General features: G+C 40.6%; 1 protein-coding gene across 1 annotated transcript in view; it reads right to left on the bottom strand.

The window, feature by feature from the left end:
- The window catches only part of dnajc11a (DnaJ (Hsp40) homolog, subfamily C, member 11a), a 61,211-nt gene that overhangs the window by 6,875 nt on the left and 41,618 nt on the right, over positions 1–12,718 (bottom strand). The window contains exons 12-14 of the mRNA XM_084333210.1: positions 12,120–12,189; positions 11,174–11,231; positions 5,594–5,736 (exon numbers count right to left, since the gene is read on the bottom strand). Of these exons, the coding sequence (XP_084189336.1) occupies positions 5,594–5,736; positions 11,174–11,231; positions 12,120–12,189 (271 nt within the window). The remainder of the gene's footprint in view (positions 1–5,593; positions 5,737–11,173; positions 11,232–12,119; positions 12,190–12,718) is intronic.

Consider the following 12,718-nt stretch of genomic DNA (forward strand, 5'->3'; position numbering starts at 1 on the left):
TTTTTGAGTCCAAAATCTCTTGTATGCAAATATAATGACAATAAAGTCTAATATAATCTAAGTAATTGACAAATATACAGTACCGTAATTCTTGGGCTATAAGCCGCGCCTTTTCCCTTTTTTCGACCCTGCGACTTATATAACCATGCCGGAGTGCCCCAAGGGAGTTGCCTGGGTCCCTTATTGTATGCAATCTTCGTTAATGATTTACCATTAGTATTTAATAATGCATCAATGGAGATCTATGCAGATGATACTACCGTGTATGTAGCGGCGGAACAATCTGAGTCTGTTAATAGGTTATTGCAAGATGAGATCCAACAGGGTAAGTGAAAATAAGTTAAAGTTAAATGTTGCAAAAACCAAGAGTATAATGATAGCCTCAAAATATACATCTAGATCAAATCCTAAATTAAATCTAGTCCTGAACTGTGCTGATATCGAACAGGTCAGTGAGGCAAAACTGCTGGGTGTTGTAATAGATTAAACACTTTCTTGGTCGAAACACATTAGCAATATGGTGGCTAAGATGAGCTGTGGTACTTCAATGATCAGAAGGTGTAGAAATCTGTTGACTAATGGTACAGCAAAGCTTATACTACAATCTTTAGTCTTATCACGCCTGGACTACTGTCCTAATATATGGTCTAACGCCTCTAGGCTTGACCTGAACAAACTCCAGTTAGCTCAGAACAGGGCGGCACGCCTCGCTCTGCGCTGCTCTGTGAGGAGTAGTGTTGGAGTGATGCATGCTGCGCTGACCTGGATGACAGTGGAACAGAGGATGGCATGTAGCCTGGTAACCTTTTTGTTTAATATCTGTAATACTGGGAAACCGGAGGGTTTGCACTCACTGTACTGTACCCAACTAATATGAGACATGGATATAGCACAAGGCAAGCATTAGATTCATGCTTTACCTCTACCAAAAACAAATGCTCTGAAAAAGACGGTAATATATAGAGCAGTTGCTTATTGGAATAAAATACCCAGAAATACAACTATGATAAGGAACAAATTTATGTTTAAAAAAAAGTTTAAAATTGCGCTCATGAATAATGAGTTACATTTTGACCATTGACTTTTGAAATTAGTATGGAAATATAAAGGTGATCGGTGACTTAAGAAAAGTTATGCTATAATAGGAGTTAAAATCATATATATGATTTTGATCCGTTTTGTTCTTATGGACTGAATATGTAATTTGTATTTTATGGTTGAGAATTGTGATATCTAACTTTTATTCACCGTTTTGTTCGTTGTGATGTTTTCTTGTGAGTACTTCAATGTTTGTGGTTTTATATTTTTATTTTACTTTTTTTGTGTGTGTGTTTGTATTTTTAATGTTTGGACCCCAGGAAGAGTAGTCTCACTTTGGTGTAGACTAATGGGGATCCACAATAAAACAATAACGGTGCGGCTAATCTATGGATTTTTACAGCTAATGGCCACTAGGGGACCTCTATGGAATTTCACTTGTGTTCTTGGCTGCACAGCATCTGGATTAATGGTGATTTTTAAGCGGATTACAATGCCAAAAGAAAAGATCCCGAACGGCATCTCCTTTAAAGTCAACAAGAAAGGGTGGATGATGGAAAGCGTAATGAAGGAGTGGCTGAATGAGTGCTACGTCAAGCGCCCTGGAGGATTCTTTCGCAGAAAAAAAAAAAAAAAACTTTGCTCGTTTTGGACATATAACAGAGTCTGTGAAAACAGCCATCAAGAGCACAAACTCAATTCCAGCTGTGATTCCTGGGGGCACCACGAAGCATCTGCAGCCACTCGACATCAGTGTCAATCGTGCGTTCGTTCAAAGTGGCACTACGCGTTCAGTGGGAGGCGTGGATGACCAGCGGCGATAAATCATTCACCAAAACTGGTCGCATGCGAAAAGCAACTTTCGCTCAAGTTTGCAAGTGGATCCTGACAGCGTGGAGGAGTGTCAAAACATCCACGATCACCAACGGGTTCCGAAAGGCTGGACCCTTACATATGGTAATTAAACATTAAAACACCTGCGGCTTATTCCAGTGCGGCTTATATATGTACACAATACATCATTCAATTTAGCTGCTGCGGCTTATATTCAGGTGCGCCTTATAGTGCGAAAATTACGGTATATACTGTATCAGAAGGAAATCCTCAGATTCTTCTAATATTTGACAGCTGTTCTGCATATTAAACAGATCCGTCAGTGTGGCATATAGATGTTATAATAGTTTGACATTGGCACAGTGGGGCTGTTGTTTAGGCATTTGTGTAAAAAGCACAAGAACCCTCATTGTTAACACTTTCAGAGCCGTTGCGTTAGGGGTGGACGGTATGGCCTAAAATTTATATCACGGTATAATTTGAAGCATAGACGGTAACGGTATATATCACGGTATCAGTGTTTCCGTTAGAATAATTTTCTTTGCCTAATAGGCAGGCTATATAAAGAATGACATCCTCAAGGCATGTAGATTTATAATATTTTAACTTAAAACTAGGCTACTTTTGCGTATAAAGTCATTATATTCTAAATAAAATAAGTCCCGAGTCGAGACTCCGTGCTGCTCCCATTGCAAACAGCGGGGCTGGATTTTGCTAGAAGCATATGTAGCTGCAGAGCCGCAGAGCCAGTGGCTCTTTCAGGTCGTTCAGCCGTTTGGTGGGGGGGGCGCTGTTGAGCGGGCCTGTGACCAGACCTGAAAGAGCCACTGGCTCTGCGGCTCTGCAGCTGCATGCTATTTCGCAAATCCACTGCTGCAGCAGCCGTCCTCCCGTCGTTATCATAACACTACACACATATCATAATGTTTACAGCAAACTGTAGTTGATCACCAGGTATGTTTTATTAACGTAGAATAATTCATATAAGAAAAACGATAGGTAAGATCTCTTACCTTTCTCCACTGGTTAAAAATGCCAGGAACTGAAATTGAAACTTGCTGTGCGCCGCGGTGATATGTGTTTATTATGAAATGACAATTGCGTGTTGACACGCCCAGTGCGCCCACTGCGCGAAGCCTCCTAAATAACCTTTTCCAGTTTGCACATATCTATTATCTATGACTAATTCGATCTACTTTTAGGGGCAAATGCGATTGAAATAGTCGCGCTGTGGTTACATGACGTCATTGCTATTTTAGAGCTGCCCTACCGGTTACTCGGTATAGTCAAAATCCATACCGTAGAGCAAATTCATACCGTTTATACCGTCCACCCTGCGTAACCTTGATTTACCCGTTAAATGCCACCATCCACTTCAATGTTATCTTAAAAACGCCTAATCTATGTTTTAAATTATGGCTATGTGTCTAATCTGCCCGTCGCTTTATCAATGACTCGTTTTCCAGTCAACATTGTCGAAGCGGATTGTTTTTTTATCTGTTCATTTTCGTTTTATAGCATTTTGAAAAGCCCTCGTTTTCAAGGAAAATATAAAGATTCCATGATAAAAGACATTTACTGGAATATTCTAGAATACACAAATATCATTTTTCTGCCTTATGAATCGTTTTCAAATAAACGCTAGATTATCGATAGTATATGTGTACATATGCACGCTATGGACGCAAGCTGAAAAATCGATTATCTTATTTCCTCATCAGCGATCGCGCACACACACACACACACACACACATAGGGCAAACGCTGAGATCTCAGCGAATACAACTCTGATTATCCCAAGACTGGTAAAATAGATTCCTTACCTCAGATCAGATGTTCTCCAAAAAGATCATTCCAATTCCTGATCGCCATTCCAAATATCGATCACGCTTATTGATTGAGTATTGGCTGCTGTGAATATATATTCCAGGCTGATTCCCGTCCCGCGATGACTTCCATGTTGATCAGACTTCTTGCCAGCACAAGGAACCAGCTGGTTCCGCCTCTACATATCTACAGATCCCAGGTCTAAGCGACTGACCTGCAGTTACACAGGGATAGACGATAGGGGGTGCTTTTTCCCATTCTGAGCTCCTGTAGGAGCTGGTGTACCAACGGGAGACTCGGTTGATGAAATATGATTTCAGATCGCTAATAAAACGATATTTGTCGTCGTCGGCACTCAGTGGGGGGGCTAATAAAACGAGATATGTCGTCCGTGGCACTGAAAGGGTTAATGCATCATACTAGCCCGAGGTCCATCATTGGAAACCTAGACACCCTGTGACTAGTTTACACTTTTTGGTATTCCGGTATAAAAACAAAAGACAAAAGTTTTAAAAAAGCAAAGTCATTATCAGTTCATTTAATTCCATTTGCAGTTGAACCAGTGTTTAGTGTCTCTGTGGAAATGTACTGTAGCTTATTAAAATTCTGGATATGAATTGGCAGCATGAATATGCAAATACAAGCGAGTAAGCCATCTGGGATGTACTGTGTATGCAGCCTAAAATGCCTAAGCTAGATTTGCGTTCACGTTAACCAATGAATATGAATGATAACATTCACAATTCCGGTCCCATTGCATTGTAACCGACACTTTAACCTACGTCTCGTAGCACACGAGACTAAAAGGAATGAACTCATTTTGAAACTGACTAATCCAGGGTGGCCGTCGTCCAGGAGGGGAGGAACAGACAGACCCGCCTGGACGCTGAATAAACACCACGTGAAGAAAGACATGAACTGGAACAACTCAAACCGTGTGTCGTTCCATGTATGGAAGAGACGTAACTGTCTGAATCATCAAGCCTTACAGTATGTGGTGATATGTAAGTAATAGTAGTAATGTAACAAAATAGCAAACGTAGATGAACATCATCACCAAGAAAGGGCTCATTGAAAATCAGCACTGTCAACACTGTGTGTGTGTGTGTGTGAGAGTGTGTGTGTGTGTGTGTGTGTGTGTGTGTGTGTGTGTGTGTGTGTGTGTGTGTGTGTGTGTGTGTGTGTGTGTGTGTGTGTGTGTGTGTGTGTGTGTGTGTGTGTGTGTGTGTGGATATTGTGCGTTTGTCCATGCCTGGGCCATCTAATCTGTCATGATGTGCTCTGTCCTTGTGTCCATGACTGTATTGGGCCCTGTATCCCTATTTTATGTCCTACTATTATATGCTTTTGTTTTAGTTTTTATTGTAATGTTATTTATCTCGCTTGTACTCTAGTTTGTATTGCAAACTCTTTTTTTTTTTTTCATAGGATTTTAGCCTGTACTTTCTGGCAGGGGGACTACCAATGGAAATTTGCCTTTTTGGCTAAAATTGTGCGCATTTATGTTTTTAAAATGTTTATTATGACTATAATGCAATGTCTTTGTCAGGATTGTATGTAGTGCAACTGCCTATTTGTTTTGTATTTAAATTATTGTTTCATGTGCTGCAGAACAGGAACCTGCTAAAAAACAGGTTGTAACCGAGTCAGGACAGCTTAAATGTACATTGTGAAATGTCTTCTTTTTTTTTTACCCTTTCCTGTATAAATGAAATTAATGTACACTATCCCCCTTGAACAAATAAAGTAAACCTAAACCACTTTATGCACAGACAGCCATTACTAATTAGACCAAAGAAGATATATCCGAGTGCGTGGGTTGAGGCACGAAGGAAGTAAATGATTAACTGTGTCTGGGAATGCTGCACTACAACGTACAGACTGTCCTACATACCTTTGAGGCCTCTGTGAGGATGAGCTTCGAGTCTTTCACCAGGCACTGCAGCGGTACGGTCACGTCGATGACCTTTGCCCTCTCGTGTTTCCTACTGTTGTCCGTCACGAACTTGCCGTACCAAGCGTTGAGGATGATGAGACCTTTGAGAAACAAACGGCAAGCTTGGTGAGAGTCTATAAATGGAATCGGACGAGGGGCCTAATGCAAGAACCGCGTGTATATGCACAGATGTGATCTTAAAACCTGGCTTACGAACAAAACATTTGCAGTCATTTAATTACTGTCCAAAGACCACACAGAGCCATCACCCCCCTGAACTCTAACATGCACTAATAATTCACCTTTCCCCCTCCTCCCACACTGTGCAACATCCTACCCCTCAAGTGCAATATCCACAGTGCAATACCCACCCACTACCGTCTGACACTGTGTTTGCTATTTGTGTATTGTTATTCTGTATATTGTACAGTATTGTAACATTGTCTTATTGTCTAGTATTTTATGTTTCTTGTATAGTATTTAATGTTTCTTGTATAGTATTTTATGTTTTGATTTTATTACTCGTGTGATTTTATTACTGCACCTTAAGTTTGAGTCCCAAATCTTGTTGTATGCAAATATAATGACAATAAAGTACAATCTAATCTAATCTAATTTACATTTGGTCATGTAGCTGGCACTTTTATCTAGCAACTTACATAGTGTACAACAAGACAGCAGGAAGGGTACATCTCTGGCGGCTAAGTGTTGATTGATTGGACACTTTATTAACAGATTGCAGAATGGGTACAATACAGTACAGCTCAATACAAACAACTGCTAAGAGGATGAAGACCAGAAAAATACTTTTGTGTTGTTTACACAAGGGTCCTCCATTTTCAATTCATCAAGACATTTAGAGACATAGAAATATACGGTACTATTATGGAAGAAAGAGAGAACATCATAACAAAAATACAAATCAGAAGGGGAAGAAAATGTACATTAGAGGGGGTTGGGTGGGGTGGGGGGGATTTTGACATTTACCGGAGCCAGTTTCTAATTGCAGCCACTCGTAGGTGCTCTTTGAGAGCGTTTTTGAAGGAGGGTAGGGATCACATTCCTTTATGGCTGTGGGTAGGGCGTTCCACATTATTGTGGCATAGTTGCGAAACGTGCTTAGTCCCTTGTTTGAGCCGAATCTGGGTTGAACATGATTTGTGGAACTCCCTCTGGGGTTGTGGTCGAGGACTTCACTGACCTTTGGGAAGTATTTAGACATGTACATGGGTATCTTTGTGGTGTAGTGTATCTTGTAGACCAGGCCCATTGCAAGTTGCTGTACTCTGTCGTCTACTCTAAGCCATCCTATGTTGTAAGTGGCATTTCTCATCTAGCAATACAGAGGTAGAGTGCTACACTCGGAGTGCATAGTGGTAGAGATATATTTAGCATGGTGGGTAGCATTATAGATATAGTAGAATAGTACATAGTAAAACACCTCTATTATGAAGCCTATTGGGGCTGTCAAGTGTCCCCAATAATTTCATTTGAATATAAATAGGCTGAAATGAGCCATTAATGATACAAATGTACATCACATCGAAGATGCTTACAATTTGTAGTAGCAATAGGAAGCCATCATTATGCACTGGGCTGTGCTTTGTAACACATGTATTGGCTTGTATTGCAGGCACATTATTCCTAAATCACAAAAAAGTAATTTTTTAAATGTACATTCGAAAGAGAGCTTGGTATTCAAATTCATATATTCTTTTATATACGGTATATACAGCATTATTGTACATGCCATCATACAGAGTTATATGCAGGTGTATAAGTAGGTATATAGGAGGATTAGGTGTATTTTAATCATGCTAATAGCAAATGCACAGCCACACGCATACAATTTAAGGACAGCTGGTGTTCATAGAATTTGGGTGGTGGTGGGTTGGGGTGAACGCTTATGTTCTTATGTACTCCAGTTGCTATTGCATGTACTTATCTGTGTTTCATTACACGTATTATGTACATACTTACCAACTGTTTCGCCTGTTTTATAGCAACACTACTATCACCGACATCTAAGAAGGGAGATCCCCCCTTGAACGGCCCTTCTAAGGTTTCTCCCCTCCACATTGACTGTGGTGCTTTTTTCCTATTGCTAGGTTTTTAGCGAGTTTTTCCTTACCTTCGCGTGGGGTATGTCTGGTGTTGCATTCATTTATTTATTTTAAAATTTATTTTGGATTTCATGGTGTTTTTGTTTTGTTCTTGATTTATTCTGATGTTTCTTCTTGACTTGTCCGGCCAGAAGATGTGTCCGGCCCATGGGGACATTAACGTGTGTTGTCGGGCCTTACAAATAATTTTATTTTGATTTGATTTATGAATGTGATGTTCTGAAGAGATACAGTATTTAGGAGAAAAATAAGATAAATGTTCATGTATGAGTCCCAGGGTTCCTACAGGTTTTTCACTGAGTAGAAAGTACCTTTACTGTTACATTTGTTAGATGCCAACTTATTTTCATTATACTGTACTATATATAACGATAGATGTTGGGACATGAGCAATAATGGTATTCGTTAACTCACTGGAGGCCAAACCCGAGATAGTCCGTGTTAACTCGCCATGCTCTGGACGCCAAACCCGAGAAAATCCGGGTTTTAATCCATATTTCTTTTATTATTATTAGCGATATCCATTCATTTTTCATCCATCCAGCCTAACGTAATCATTGGGACTGGGTCTGAGCTCGCAAAGGGCAAATACCACCCCCTATCGTCTCCCGGATGGTATTGCACATCATTGCATTGGATTGGATTGGTTGGGACAGTGCAGCAAAAAAACAAGTCCGGTCCAGGTTTTACTTCTCGGGGATGCAGCTGGATACCATTGCATTGACTGTGGGGACTGGGAGCAGCGTGGATCTATGTGTTTTTGGATATAACGTTGGATCAATAAACGCGATCAACATTTGGAATGGCGATCAGGAATTGGATTAATCTTTTTGCATGACATCAGATGTGAGGTAAGGCCTTTATGTTACGAGTCTTGGGGTAATCAGATGTTCCTATCACCTCCTTCGGAGTGTGTGTGTGTGTGTGTGTGTGAGGTCGCGCCGACCAAAGTACGGAGAACCGATTTTTCAGACCCCGCTGCTCTTTGTGCATAAGTACACATATAATAGCAATAATCTAGCGTTTATTTGAAACCGATTCATAAATCAAGCGACAAATGGCACGATTTCTAAGGAAATACATTTAAGCTCGCTTTGCTGGGGTTTATTGAGATGAGACAGAACGCTAGGGATGGGAATTGATAAGATTTTATCGATACGATTCCATTATCGATTCTGCTTATCGATCCGATTCTTTATCGATTCCTGATCATTTATAATTTAAATAAATAAATTGGAAATGCAACAGAACTAAGCTGGTTAGAATAACAACATGCAACTTGACATTTATTTATTTATTGTTGGGCCCCCATGTCAGAAAAAAAAGACTGTAATTTGTTTTAACTATACACTTCTATACACTTAAAATAAAATAATGTATTTGAGATTCTCTTAAACTAATTTATAATTTTCTTTGAATTTTTTTATTCTTAAACTAATTTAATCTATTGAATAACGACCTGTTCAATGCAACTATCGTTCAATATCTTAAACTAATTTAATCTATTGAACTGTAGTTGCATTCAACTGGTCGTTCCTCCGTCAGCGCACACACACCACACACACAGACGGCTCCTCCCCCGCTAGCCCCCACCCTCTTCTGGTCAACCTGCTGTTCTCTCTCTCTCTCTGTGTTTGTGTATACACGGAGCAGCGTTAGCTCCGCGAGGCTAACGCTAGTTTACCCCGAATTAAATGAATGACTAGGTTGCAAAGCATAGTAGTTTTCACTGCACATAGAACCAGTCAAACAGCGGGAGCATTTCGGGAGCATATGACCAAAACCCAGGCAACTTCGAGCCCTTAACACTTTCAGTGCCAGCAGGGGGCGCACGATTTAGTGCTTGAATGCCCATCATCCACTTCAATGTTAGCGTTAATAACGCCTAATCTATGTTTTAAATTATGGCTATGTGTCTAATCTGCCCGTCGCTTATCAATGACTCATTTTCCAGTCAACATCGAAGCGGATTGTTTTTTTATCGGTTCATTTCAGTTTTATAGCATTTTGAAAAGCCCTTGTTTTCAAGGAAAATAAAAAGATTCCATAATAAACGCCCTTTACTGGAATATTCTAGAATACACAAAAACGTTGTAATTTTTCGGCCTATTTATGAATCGTTTTCAAATAAACGCTAGATTATCGATAATATACTGTATGTGTACTAGGGGTGGGAATCACCAGTTTAATCACGATACGATACGATATTGATTCTTTGGACAACGATACGATATTATCCGATATCACACAGTCTGCCATGATACGATACGATTCGATTCAGGTGCCTGCGATCGATATGAGACGATATTATGTGCCCATTTAATACAATCAGTAACATTTAAATCAACAAAAAAAAGGCAATGGAAATATCATGACATTTTTATGTTTGAGCTCTTCCAGACATTTAAATGAAAAACAATCTATTGTTTTTAATACAAATAGACCTCCTGTTCACTGTTTTTGGTTCATTTTTCTTTTCTTTCTCGATATTAATATCCTATTCACTGTCACAGAGCTGTATTTTGGCTGGAAAAGCATATTGGGAGTCCCAAGGTGCAGTACCGGCCAGATCCTGTTAGTGGGGCTATCCCCGAGAATGCACCCTCCCAGTCCCCACTTCTCTCTGCCTATGGCTCTGGGTTAGCTTGTTAGCTCACGCTAAAGTAACGTTATCTTCGATCTTTAACGCGACGTGGGCATAATGGAGTGACGAGGATTGCAAAGCAGGTTAGATGCATTGGACCCGTTGTGGAATAAAACAGCAGGGACATGTTTTGGGTCACAGAATAGGCACACTAGTCTTGCTCTAGTGACGCTCTAGACGCTACTGCTGTTGATGTTAAACGGAGTTTGAGTTTCACAACACTGGGCGCGGGGCGATGACGTCGCCGTCGCCGGATTTTCAAAATAAGAGTATCGCAATATGAATCGATCTTTTTACGTGGCATCGATCCTATTTGATTATTGATAATAGATCGATCGTCCCACCCCTAATGTGTACGTATGCACGCTATATAGGCGATCTGAAAAACCGATTCTCTGATTTCCTCAAAGCCATCGCGCACAAACAGCCACATCACACATAGGGCGAACGCTGAGAGCTCAGCGAATACAACTCTGATTATCCCAAGACTTGTAAAATAGATTCCTTACCTCAGATCAGATGTTCTCCAAAAAGATCATTCCAATTCCTGATCGCCATTCCAAAAATCGATCGCTTTTATTGATCCAACGCTGGGTGCTCGAAACACATATTCCACGCTGTTCTGAGGGACCAGAATTTGTGCAATGACAATAAAGCTTTCTACTTCTACTTCTACTAAACTATACTGACATTGTTTGTTTCTCTATGAATGAAACCTACAGCCTACAGCCTACAACCTACAGCTCCCCCATCACATAATACTGAGCTTACCCATTCTAGATTCCTCAGTTTCAATGATCCTGCGCACAGACTCCTGCATGAGTAAGACCTGCATGGATGAAAGAGAGAGCGAGGGAAGGTAGTAGACAGACAGATAGGCAGGCAGGCACACACACACAGCCATCATTAATCATATTAATACGTCACAAACTATGATTTTGTTTATACCTTGCCAATCCAAATACACTTCAACCCCTTCTGTTAGTACAGCCTTGCGGTTGATTAACCGCACACTGCCCAGTGTGTCCCGATAGAAACACATAACAGCATGTAAACTTGAATCATCATCATCACCAGATCTACTGCTAAAGACTGCAGTGGACTCAGGACTACAGTAGGACTAGGGATGGGCATTTTAAAGAAAAATCCAGATCGATTAATCGCATGATATACTTGATTTATCGTGGATTACTCATGGAGAGAAAAAAATAAAAAATAATAATAATAATATAATAAATGTTTTATTCATACAAATTATTAACACTTTGATTGCCAGCAGGGGGCGCCAGAATTAGCACTTGAATGCCAGCCTTTTTAGACGGATTTTCCGATATTTCATGATTTTCACGGAGCTATTTCTATATTCTATATTATGGCTACGTGTCTAATTCCCCATGCATTTCCATTGAGTCCAATCCAATGGATGCATTACCATCCGGGAGACGATAGGGGGCGGTATTTTCCCTGTTCGAGCTCAGAGCCAGTCCCAATGGTAACATGAGGCTAGATTGATGAAAAATGTATGGATATCGCTAATAAAAGCAATAACGATTAAAAAACGAGATTTCTCGTTGTTGGCACTCAACGCATGGCATGAAATAACGAGATTTCTCGTGGCTGGCACTCAAAGTGTTAATAATTTAAGATCGAGTTTTCTCATAGCCGCGAGTAATCGATTACTCACGCCCATCCCTAAGTAGGACTACAGTGGACTCACAGCAGACTCCGCCTCCTGTCTCTTCCTGGCGATGTCCGAGGCAGAGCTCTCTCGGTGCTTGTCCAGGTCCCTGTTGGACGGAGAGAGAAAAACATGAAGGAAGACCTCTCTCAAACCCCGCCCTCTTTCCTTGATCCTCCAATCGCAACAGTCACTTCCCTCGGACAAACAAAGTTTAATAGTGAGATAATAAAAAGATAATAACAACGCACATTGATAATAGTAGTAGTAACACACACAGGCCCATTTTTTATTGACCCATCTCAAAACCCGCCCTCTTTCCTTGATCCTCCAATTGCAACCGTTGGTTCCCTCTGACAAACTTTGGGCCGGTGTGTGTTACTACTGCTATTATCAACGTGTTGTTAAATGGTCAAACAAATCAAAGGTAAATGGTGCATTTATATAGCAGCTTTAAGTGCTTTACAATTTGTTTCTCACATTTTACCCATTCACTCACACATTCACACACCGACGGCGGAGGTGACCATGCAAGGTGCCAAACCGGCTCATCGGGAGCAGTTAAGGGTTAAGTGTCTCGCTCAAGGACACATCGACACGCTGCCATGGGGAGGAGTGGGAATCGAACCGGGAACCTT

The sequence above is a fragment of the Notolepis coatsorum genome, assembly GCF_963971535.1.
Source record: "Notolepis coatsorum genome assembly, chromosome: 17".
Classification (NCBI taxonomy): domain Eukaryota; kingdom Metazoa; phylum Chordata; class Actinopteri; order Aulopiformes; family Paralepididae; genus Notolepis; species Notolepis coatsorum.